General features: G+C 38.8%; 1 protein-coding gene across 1 annotated transcript in view; it reads left to right on the top strand.

The window, feature by feature from the left end:
• LOC140157997 (uncharacterized) overlaps positions 1-12,714 on the top strand; it is a 45,098-nt gene that overhangs the window by 15,110 nt on the left and 17,274 nt on the right. Inside the window, 4 exon segments of the mRNA XM_072181246.1 lie at positions 1,191-1,575; positions 2,674-2,792; positions 2,794-4,302; positions 11,991-12,123. Coding sequence (XP_072037347.1) covers positions 1,191-1,575; positions 2,674-2,792; positions 2,794-4,302; positions 11,991-12,123 — 2,146 coding nt within the window.

Here is a 12,714-nt window from a genome sequence, read left to right on the forward strand (position 1 = left end):
TTCAACAAGTCCCTCTTTTAAACAAACAATAATAAATGGCCCACACTTATTATAAGAATGTATGGGTAATGGGTTTCAGTGTGAGGTAGGGACATATTATCATGGGCAGGGTTTGAATTTTGCGTAGCAGTTTTTGGCTAATTCATCATAATCAGGATACTTCCATATACTAAAGCACTATAAAAAGTGCTATACAAATGCAAAATTGGGTAGCAGTTACTTAAAAATGTGGAGCAAACTGCTATGCGATACAGCCGAATTCGAACCCTGATCATGGGTTACAATCAGACCATCTACCATTAAGATAATACGATCCTATGATCCTAACATTGCTGTTTTTTGAACAATTTTGATTGAATCATGAAATTATTTAAATAATGCTGTCTTTGAATGACTTCTCCACAATGACAGAGTGGACAAAATTGATTTGTGTTTGACTTGTGTTCCGTTTAATTCTGTAGTCAGGGTTTTAAATAAGCAGGAACCAGGGGCAATTTTACCCCTGCTGAATCTTCAAATGCCCCTGGTTCCCATGATAATCTTCATGACAAGGGGTAACCTTTTTTATTGAAAATTTCCCCAGGTTACAAAGGCACAATCATCATAAGAACAGCATAATATTAATTTTTACTCTGCATTTGTTGATGTGAAATTGCTCCTGGTTCAAGACAAGAGACACATGGACCAGGGGCAGTTTTCAAAAGAAGTTGCCTTTGCTTCTGAAAATCTTATTTTATACCCTGTCTGTAGTGGTTTTCTAGTGAATTCTTGCTTCTTTGCATTGCTAGTTTATGCATGTTGCTGCTCTTATTTTGAGTCCATGCTACGTACAAAGTGTAGGCCTATTATGTAAATATCGGATTTGTCTCACCAAATTGAAATATACATCTGTGGTTTCGTCAAGTCCATACATTGTACATGCATGTGGTTCATTCATGGACTTACCTGTTTTCTATTGTTTCACCACCTTCTGTTTTCCATTCCCTTTGTTATGGATGTTGCTGCTGCTGCTAGTTGATATTATGCATTCTCCCTAGCTACATAGTAGGCATACCTTTCCTCCATCATTGGATGTTACGTATTTACCTTGCATGCGAATTACATCATACGCCATTCGTCACTTACCGTACTCACTGATTCCAATTTTCTTTGTCTATTTCGTTGCCAACGATCCCATGATATCTTTGCAGAAACAAAGAAAACCCCGTAGACCCCAGAAGAGAAGAGGACCGGGGCAGAGACCGAAGGAGTTGGAATCATCCACAGATTCGTCCTCCTCGTACACATCATCCTCGTCGTTCTCGTCTTCGTCGACATCCCGCAGGAGCAGTTCAGGTAGCAACGATGAAGAAGAGTCGTCTCCGAAGATACAGCGAACTGAAGAGACAGAAGAGAGGATGGAAGAAGAAATCAGTGAACCGGTGGCTCAGCTACAGCAGCAGCAGCCGGAACTGCAACTGCAAGAGCAAGAACAGCTGCAGCAGCCACCAGCAGTATTGGCAGGGGATGAACGGGCAGTTCTTCTGAAAGACCCTTTCTGGCACCAGCTGGAGAAGGGTCTTATATCATTCACAGGTAATTAGTACTTTATCAATGCTTTGCATGCTGGTCACATAGGCTTCAACATGAAACAAGTTTTGAGATATTTTCTCAAAATATCAAGAGATATCTCAAGAACCACTGAGCCAATACAGGGCTTGTTTGTACTCATTTTGATGCATTTTTCATGCCGATTCCATGGTAATATGGTAATTAAAATGTACAATTCTATAATTTCTGAATTTTTAAAGAAAATTTTGGAACTTGTCGTCTGCAGTCGATACCCCCAGCTTTTTAGAGGTATGGCAGACACAAGATGGCGCTGCATGAAATGGTTTTTGAATATGGCAGGTTTTACCATATTGAATATATACCCTTCTATTGTGTACGCCATGCTTCGAAAAGGCTAATGGAGAATGTTAAAGTTTCAAAGAGGCTCTAATCCTGATATTTCCTTAAGGGGGGGGGGTGTCAGGGTGGTCAGATGTGTTCATTAATTGTGACATGATCAAGGGGAATGAGTCGCATGTCGACCCTGGTCAAAAAATGAGTTTTACACATGTTTCTAAAAAGGACGTTTAGAGCTTTCAGAAACTGAAAACCCCATGTTGATGCAACTTTTCTTTGCGAAGTTATGTCAATTTATCAATCGCTAAAAACAATATAAAACATAAGAATTTTAACACTTTCTCAAAATCAATATTAGCGACATCCGACTCATTCCCCTTGATCATGTCACAATTATGTTATGCACTTCACTTTGAGGCCTCTACTGAATATGATTTCCAGGTTTTGAGTTAAATTGCACTAGTGGTTTTGATATTAGAAGCAAAAACGTGTTTCACAATGTCATATAACAGTATGGGTGGAAAAGAGGCTAAGGGTATCACTTTTTCGATGATAACATCTGGAATTATGAGAAAATTATGAGCTTTCTTCTGATGCCAAAATCCCCATTTTAATATGATAAATGGGGGGGGGGGGGAGTGGATAACTTTGCCAGTTGATGCAATGTCTGTTTATATATATTCTTAATATTTTGACTTTGACCTGTTTTCAGAGGTTACCAGAGGTATGATTAAAAGGTCGAGTTCTTATGATGTAACATTTCTATATTGTTTTTTACTTCTTCAGGTGATATGTACTCTAAAGTTAAAAGCAGAAGGGCAACATTAGATGCCAAAAAGCAGCAGCAAGACGGCGAAGAAAAGGAGAAATCTAGAGAAAGGCGGAAACAGAAAAAACAGAAGAAAGACAGACGAGCGCCAAGCAAAAGCATAAGCACAAAAGGACAAGAAATCAAAAAGTAAATCCAAAATTGATCTGGACCTGCTTGGGTCGCTTGAAAGCGCCACACAGAAGACTCTGAGCATGAGTACCAGTGTTCTGGACAGATCAGAGAACTCTGCAAACTTGTCCCGTTCGTCGTCGCTAACAAATAGCGAGGAAATATTGACTGTTGCCAAATTGGAAGAGAAAAATCGCCTGAGTTCTTCGCCCAGTGGGTCCGAGAAGATGCAGACTCCATCTGAAAGTAGTAGTAGTAGTAGTAGTAGTGGTACTAGTAGCAGTAGCAGAAGTAGTGGAGAGCCTGCGTCTCAGGGAGGAGGGAGCGACGGTGAATCAAATGCGTCCAGCAGCTCGACAATTATTACTAACGTAGCCGAGCAAGGAGGAGAACTCGAAAGACGAGACATGAGTAAACTCCCGTCGGAAATGGCAGCATTGTCTACAGAAGATGTCGCGAGCGAAGAAAGATCGCAGGAAAGTACATCGACATCGGAGCAGCTCTTAAACATACCAGAGGAAGGCGACACAGCCAAGCAGGAAAGAATAGGGGGGCAAATTTCTGACTGGAGCATAGACAGGGTGTTAGGAACAGACACACAGCAGGACCAACATCTGAGTGGTCACATGCAAAATCTAGAACAAGAACTTGCTGACAAAGTAAATTTGAACACTGAGCAGATAGTGAGTCCCAGTAGTGTGGCGCCAATGTTGCCGGCGACAGTGTCACATGTTGATTCACCCCAACATCAAAGTGGGATTGTGAAACCTCCCGCTATGAGTCCACAGGAGGTGATGCATCCTATGTTGCAGCAACAGCAGCAGCATCAACAACAACAGCAACAACAACAGCAGCAACAACAGCAGCAGCAACAACAACATCAACAACAGCAGCAACAGCATCTGCAGAGGACCGCTTACCCAGGTGTCTCTCCTCAACATCAACAGCAGCTGTCGCAGCAACATCAGCAGCAAATGTCACAGCAACATCAGCAGCAGCAGATGTCTCCTCAGCAACATCATCAGCAGCAGTTATCTCCTACCCATCATCAGCATCAGCAGATGTCACCTCGGCAACATCATCAACAGCAGTTATCTCCTACACATCATCAACAGCAGGTGTCACCTCAACAGCAGATGTCACCTCAGCAACATCATCAACAGCAGTTGTCTCCTACCCATCATCATCATCAGCAGATGTCACCTCAGCAACATCATCAACAGCAGTTATCTCCTACACATCATCAGCAGCAGTTGTTGCCTACACAGCAGGTAGCACCTTATCAGCATCTTCAACAGCAGGTGTTGCCTCATCATCAACAGAAGGTGTCACCTCATCAACAGCAGGTATCACCTCATCAACAGCAGCTGTCACCAACAGCAATATACCCTGTAGACCATATGGGTAGGGCAGGGCAAGCTCCTCCTCAGCAAGCTGGTGTTAGAATGTTGCCAAGTATAGTCACAATGAATCAGGTAAGCTTAAGATGTAATGTACTGTATATATCAGGCAATCAAGTCAATTGGCTTGAAATCAGGTTGAATGATTGCTATGCAGGCAAACTAACAGCCTCCGATTAAAGGGGTCCGCTCCAATTTTATCATGATCAGTTTTTTTTATCTTACATTGGACTATTATTCTAAAAGGTTCGTGAACCAGTAACAAGTGACTTATGTAACCACTTTGTTTTTGAGTCCTGAACCATGATAAAAATGATTGCCACACAAAGTCTATGGCATTTACTATCATTTCAAAAGGTATGTGAACCAGTAACCAGGGAGTTATGTAACCACTTTGCTTTTGAGTCCTGAACCATGAGCAAAATGATCGCCACACAAAGTCTATGGCATTTACTATCATTTCAAAAGGTGTGTAAACCAGAGAGTTATGTAACCACTTTGCTGATGAATTTTCCTGGGGGTTCTCAACTTTGGTTTGGGTGGGGATATGTGACTAGGACTCCGAAAAACTACCTGACTTTAAACCAAGTTGGACAAAAAACAGACCCGAAATTATACCAATTTTGTGGGAAACTTTAACAAATTTTGCTTGAAATGATTGAAAATTTATTAAAAAAAACAGGCTTTATTAAACCAAATTTTCATGAAATAGAGGGCCACCAACAAACCAAAATGGCTGAAAATGCACCACAAGTCTAAATTAAATGGCTGAAAATGCACCCTGCATCTAACGCACATCCTCGTTAGGGTGGTTCTTATTTTACAAAAGTCTGAAATTCCATGCTCCTACCCCTTAGAATGGTTCAGTTGGATGAAAAACTTATTCTGTAAAATTTTCAGGAAGATCGGACAATATTTACTGGTAGCCCAAGAGCCTCCAATATGGTGACCCCTGTCGTGATTATTGGTCATCGGACATTTTTAGCAATTTTAGGGAGTATATTTTCAAAATAGAGTGTCTCTTGATATTCAATCTTTCTAAATGCATTAACAGTAACTCGTTTAACATATATATAACAAAGGGTGCCTTGTATTTACTTCCATTGTTGTTTTAAACTCAACCAGATATGGCACTTCGTGCTGCGAATACTCCTAAATACCGGTCCTCGGCCATTTTCAAGCATTTGTAAGGGGTCTAATATAAACAATAGAGTGTCTCTTGATACTCAATCTTTGTAATTGCATTAACAGTAACTAGTTTAACATGTGTATAACAAAAGATGTCTTGTATTCACTTCCATTGATTTTTTAAACTCAACTAAATATGGTAGTTTGTGCCGTGAGTACTCCTAAATACCTGTCAACAGCCATTTTCGAGCAACTTTTATAAGGAGTTTATTTTCAAAATAGAGTGTCTCTTGATACTGAATCTTTGTAATTGCATTAACAGCAAACAGTAAACATATCTAGATAGCAAAAGATGTCTTATATTCACTTCCATTGTTGTTTTATTCTCAACCAATAATGGTAGTTTGTGCTGTGAGTATTAAAATATGGCCGGTTGTCAGCCATTTTCGAGCAACTATAAGGGGGGCCTATTTTCAAAATAGAGTGCCTCTTGATACTCAATCTTGGTAATTGCATTAACAGCAAATAACTTAACATGTATATAACTAAAGATGTCCTGTATTCACTTTCATTGTTGTTTTATTCTCAACCAGATATGGTAGTTTGTGTATGCTGTGATTTATACATGGTCGTCAGCCATTTTCGAACAATTTTATTTAGGCTAGGGGGTCTATTTTCAAAATAGAGTGGATCTCTTAATTCTTCAATCTCTTTGTAATTGGCATTAACAGCAACAAGACAGCCTGCAAATGTCTCTATAGGCAACATCTGCCAAGTAAAGTCTCCACCTGTGGTATCTTTCTAGAGCAGCCTTGGTTCTTCTATCCCATCGCTCCAGTGGCCACAAAATGTGAAATGGTAAAATCAATGCAAAATGGGGAGGGTGAGAATGAAACGCACAAGCGCATCAAAGTTGCTGCACGGCTAATTTCAGATAGTCGTCTGGAAGACTTTGTCACACAGAATACCAGAAGACTCTTGAAGAAGTTGGGTATTATCAGCTGACTTTATGGATCATGATCCAGAAACTTGGACCAGCCGTGATCATGGTGATGACTTTCTTGAGGGGGTGGAACTGGAAATCATTACAAACATTAAGGTGATAAACGTTAATGTAGAGCATGGAGTGGCACTGGTGCAGGAGTTCAACACGATAAAGACCATACCAGTTGCAGTTCCTTTTGCAAGTTGTATCTGAGCATCAACACCAGTAGCGTGTCCAGGGGGGGAGCTTTGGGTGCTGAAGCCCCCCGCACTTTGTTAAAAATCATGTAAAATCAGCCGTTTTTTGGCGATTTTAGCCATAAAGCCCCCACATAAATCTGAAAATGGGGCTGAGCCCCCCGCAGGAAAAGATCCTGGACACGCCAGTGAACACCAGTTTCCTGACAGCCATGAGAAAGTCAACATCCTGTTTATAAATTGCAGCAAATTATAAAATTAACTATTCACACAGTCTGACAGTCAGCACAGACTATGTTAGTTGGGTGAGAACAATGAATGTGAATACAGAACAGTTTTGTTATGTTTTAAAAACTAGTTCAGTTGCTTTTAATGCAATTGCAAAGATTGAGTATCAATGGATTGGATACTCTATTGGGAAAATCCCCATAAATTGCTTTAAAATGGCTGGCGACCATTAGGAGTACTCACGGCACAAGTTGCCATATCTGGTTGAGTTTAAAACAACATTGGAAGTAAATACATGACAGCCTTTGTTTATAGATATGTTAAACTAGTTACTGTTAAAACAATTACAAAGATTGAGTATCAAGAGACACCCTGTTGGGAAAATAGACCCCCTTGAAAATGGCTGACGACCAGTCCGTATTTAGGTTCTCACGGCACATAACTGCTATTTGGTTGCGTTTAAAACAACAATGCAAGTGATTACAAGACATCTTTTGTTATAATATGTTAAAGTAGTTGGTGTTAATGCAATTACAAAGATTCAGTATCAAGAGACAATCTATTTTGAAAATAAACCCCTTATAAAAGTTGCTCGAAAATGGCTGTTGACCGGTATTTAGGAGTACTCACGGCACAAACTACCATATTTAGTTGAGTTTAAAAATCAATGGAAGTGAATACAAGACATCTTTTGTTATACACATGTTAAACTAGTTACTGTTAATGCAAGTACAAAGATTGGGTATCAAGAGACACTCTATTTTTTATATTAGACCCCTTACAAATGCTTGAAAATGGCAGAGGACCGGTATTTAGGAGTATTCGCAGCACGAAGTGCCATATCTGGTTGAGTTTAAAACAACAATGGAAGTAAATACAAGGCACCCTTTGTTATATACATGTTAAACTAGTTACTGTTAATGCATTTAGAAAGATTGAATATCAAGAGACACTCTATTTTGAAAATATACTCCCTAAAATTGCTCAAAAATGTCCGATGACCAATAATCACGACAGGGGTCACCATATTGGAGGCTCTTGGGCTACCAGTAAATATTGTCCGATCTTCCTGAAAATTTTACAGAATAAGTTTTTCATCCAACTGAACCATTCTAAGGGGTAGGAGCATGGAATTTCAGACTTTTGTAAAATAAGAACCACCCTAATCCTCGTACCCCTCATTTCCACTAAGACCCCCTTCCACCCCAGGTAAATTTGTCTGGTGTGAATGAAAGAGAAGTCAGCTAAATTATTTCATGGATTTGTAGATTCTTGCTTTTTTTGTGGTTGAATTCTTTAAAAAACTGCTACAGTTGGGTTCCAGAAAGTTGCATAGTGAGTTATGTAGATAAATTACATGTTAATCATACATTTTAGCCAAAAGCAAATATTTCTTTTTTTGCATTGGACCCATTTATATCCCCCTCTTGGAAGACATGCCCTTAATCTCATGTATGGAGTGTAGATATCAAATGGAGTCACCCATTCAGGAACCCCATTTGAAATTCACACTCCCTGTGTGGGAGTCTTCCATTAGGGGTGTATGGATTTCAAATGGAATAGCCCATTGTCAGAATGGCTTTTGTTACAATGGGTTATTCCAGTTAAAATCCATACACCCCCTATAGAAGACATGACCTTAATCTTCCACACAGGGAGTGTAGATTTCAAATGGAGTGGCCCATTCAGGTAACCCCATTTGAAATTCACACTCCTGAGTGGAGATTAAAGTCATGTCTTCCATAGGTGGGGGGGGTATGGATTTCAATTGTAATAGCCCAATGATACAGTGATACAGACTAGAAATCAAATACAATGTCAAAATAATTGTAGAATTCAATATTGAGTCAAATGAAAGGATATGACTCGTCAAAATGACTCGTCAAAATGTCTCCTTACAAGTTATCTAGAGACACTTTGAAGAATGGACAATCCCAACACCTTATCTTAGAAGCCATTTCATACCAATTGCAAGGAGTGTATCTTTTTCTGTGACATTACCTCCATCGCTTATCAGAAAAGTGATTGCAGATTATGTGACCAATAATTCGCTAGCAAGCCCTACAATCAATGAAATTAATGTTGGGACAATGTGGCACCGCATACTATAAATGTAAATCGCCGCCCTTCTCCCCCAGTTCAATGTTGATGAAAGCATTTTTTCCATTGGGCTCTCCAGTCTCCTCAACATTGATTGAGGGGGAATAGGGGAGGAAAGGGGAAGATTTATACTTCTCATCAAATGCTATAAAGCTATCAGAGTGGCAATGAAGAGCTCCATCATACTGTCAAGGTGTGCCAACTATTTTTTTTTCTTGATTGTTGCATCAAATCGCAACCAATTGACCTGAAGGCAACTTTGTTGCTACGTCATTGGCACGACTGATCGTGTGTAGTGATTGTGCAAAACTAGCCAGTTTCGAATCGCATGCTGCACCTGTTATGATGATATGGCCTTACCCCGACATGAAGCCCAACAAAATATGTGACATGGTATATCGAAAGGAGACACTTTTGGGCAGGATCGTCAATGGAAAAATAGCAAAAAATCTGCCCGGGGGTGATTTTTTCACAATTTGAGTTTGTTGCAAATTTGTGATGTTAATAATTTTAAAATATTATCTGATAGTTTCAGACCAGAATATAAGTGGCATCTTGTATTTTTCAGACATATTTCAATGTACATATGTACATAATTGTGAATAATATTTTTAAAGGCAGATATTTCAATTTCCAATTTTATAATACCATAACTTACAAACTCAACATCTTTGTTTAGGAATGTCCGATTTCATTGGGGAAAACCATGTTGTGGAGCAAAATATCTCTCTATTTAAGATATGTAAAACACTCAAAATTGATAACCTGACCAAAAGTGTCTCTGTTTGATATACCACGTCACATATCTATATACCAACCCTATTATCATAATTTGTAACCCTACTCCTAGCCCTAATCCTGAAGATAAACTCTAATCTGAAACCGTTAAGTAAAGAGCAACTTTCAAATAATGGACCACTAATCCTGGTCCTTAATGACTGTCTCAATATCAAAGGCTCTTTAATTCTTGCCGAAATCCACTTATCCTAACACTATTTTATTTTTTGCCACAAAACTAAATTTGGCCAAAATAAGTTTCAGATGCTTGAAACGTCGTTCTTATACAGGTGTGAAATATTTTCACTAATTTAAACGTTTAATCACACATTTGTTTTAAAAAGTAACAAATTGGAAACTTAAAATTAAACTGAATTGAAATGTGCTCTACAAATGTGCACGGCAGCAGTGAGACATTCAATTGAATTTTGGGTAACAATGTATAGCCTGTTGTGCAAGACCGACAAGTGCAACTTTTAAGGGCGGGGGGATTTGATGAAAATTGTCAAATACAAAAAAGACTTTTCACAGGGGGTCTCCCTTGCCCTCCTTGGCTACGCTACTGGGCAAAAACATGAAAAGAAAAAATAAACAAAAGTCATTTTGCTTGATCATACTGCGTTATACACACAGTAGCAGACGTACTAGTTCTTAGTATTTTCAGGCTCTCATATTGACGCCAGTAATCGGATGAGATCTCTCACACTTCCCATAATGCATTTCTTACATCTTGTACTGATTTGCTGTGTAGTGCAACATGGGTCAATAGTGATAAAATGTACCTCAATGAACAGAACACATACAGATCTTGCAAAATATGTTTATTTCTTGACTATCGACCAATGTTTGCCCAGTCTAATATCATAATGAAAACAAAGGGAACCTGTACAAAGTAATGAGTGTATCATTTGAATGTAATGAGGGGATGTATCCTGTTGCAAAGGATTCTGGGAAGGATGTTCTCTGGCCAGTAATATAATTTCCTGTATTATTTAGTGACACATTCACCTAATTACAAGTGCATAATGTGTCAATATGACACAGTGTGGTATAAGGGAAGCACTGGGCTCTTCCAGTTAAAATCCATACACCCTGTATGGAAGACATGACTTATCTCCCACACAGGGGGTGTAGATTTTAAATGGAGTCACCCATTCAGGTAATGCCATTTGAAATTGACATTCCTGTGTGGAAGACTAAGGTCATGTCATAGAGGGCGTATGGAGTTCAATTGGAAGAGACTGTTCCTGTGTAACATTGGGTACAAGTCTTTGGATGGTGTGCAGAAAAAGATGCTTACGAAACAAGGAACATATATGTCTTGTCAGTGGTTAATATATCCCAGCAAGCACAAAATGTTTAGCACAAAAAAAATTGAATTTTGCCTTGAAAATGTACGTAATTTTTCGCCATTTTTTGCTATTCCTTTTCTCCAATCGGCACCAGATAAATCGACCTTCCTTTTACGTGCTATTAACCATTATTATGTTTTGATGAATCCAACTGTGTGAAAATGTTGGATCCAAAACATAATAATGAGATAATTGGATGATTTACGCCCAATATTTATTGGTCTCGCTATGAGTTTTAAAATATCGGACTTGACTACATCTTGTCCAATATTTTAAAACTCATAGCTCGACTAATAAATATGGGTTGAATCTATCCAATTTTATATCAATCAAGGATCGTAGGGAATTTGATTGACAGTGACGTCAGTCGCCAAATAGTCTTTTATCTCTGTCTTCAATTATAGCTTACTTTATTAAATGAATCTGCTTTAAGGTTATTAATTATTTTAAACTGTTGTGATTTGGTAGTTCACAGCATCTTACAAATGGTAGTGAGCTTTGGCAAAAACTGCATTGCTCAATTCATAGCGAGTGTGTAGAAGAATTCAAATATCACAAATATACTTTTATAGGTGCTGCGGTTCTTGAGTTACGTTGTAAAGAGGGCTGAAACAACAACACTTTTGTAAAACGTACATAACTCATTAACAACAATAAATTAAGCAAGTTTGCAAAGTATACGATTTGTAGAATGAACTTTTGCAAAACATCAAGGTGTTATTTTTTAATAATATATTGATCTACATAATGAAAATTGATTTTTAGGTTGCTTCGACCACAATACCTCGTTTACCCTTAAGTAGCATATTGGGGATAGATCTTACACTTCCTGTATTGTTTTGAACAACATGGTTATTGTAATGTAACCGGATTGGGCAATACGAGTATGATTTCTATGAATTGCTTCTTACAAGCTGCCTTCAGTGTCATTTTATACCATCATGTAAACTTAATGAATCACATTTAATACAGGGTCCCGTGTCCTCTCATCTACAGCAGCAGCAACAGCAGCCAGCACAGAGCCAATATGGGATGGAACAGCAGCAACAGCAGCAGCAGCAGAGATATGATGCTGCAAGACTGGCCGAGCAGAGACGACGAGGCAGTAAAGGAAGTCCGACCAGTGATGGTGAGTTGTGCGCTATTTGTATTCTTTGTTCGTATGTATTTGTTGAAGTGTTTAACTAGTGCAAGATAGCTGTATCAGCAATAGCTGCCTTATAGATATTTCATAATTTCTGCATTTTATACTAACAAATATAACAGCTGGCAGCTATTGCAGGTAGGAGTCTTCTTACACTAAGAATAGCTTGTAATGTTTCACAGGTAGCATGATGTGAAGATCACCAAGAATCATAATTTAGTTCCACTCAAATTCCACTCAGTAGCCATTTGTTTGTTTACCAAGGTTGGTTCGTAAAGGACATACACTGAAGAGTCTATGGGAAATCCATGGGGCAGGATGCACAAATTATTGCATAGATATGTGACTCAGTCAGGTAAAATGAGGATAATATTGTTCAAGTTTTTAGTGTATTTTCTTTATTGGTAAAATGCCTGATGTTTCTGACTAACGATCAGCGTGTTTCTTCTGAGCAAATGGTTGCCGGTGAATTTGAGTTAATTTGGGGTGATGCGAGGAATATGCGGTAATGGCCCCAGTAGAAACAGATCGGGTGAAGGTGAATGTGGGGGTGATGTGAGCGAACCTTACCGTCAA

This window comes from Amphiura filiformis, chromosome 7 (assembly GCF_039555335.1).
Source record: "Amphiura filiformis chromosome 7, Afil_fr2py, whole genome shotgun sequence".
NCBI lineage: Eukaryota > Metazoa > Echinodermata > Ophiuroidea > Amphilepidida > Amphiuridae > Amphiura > Amphiura filiformis.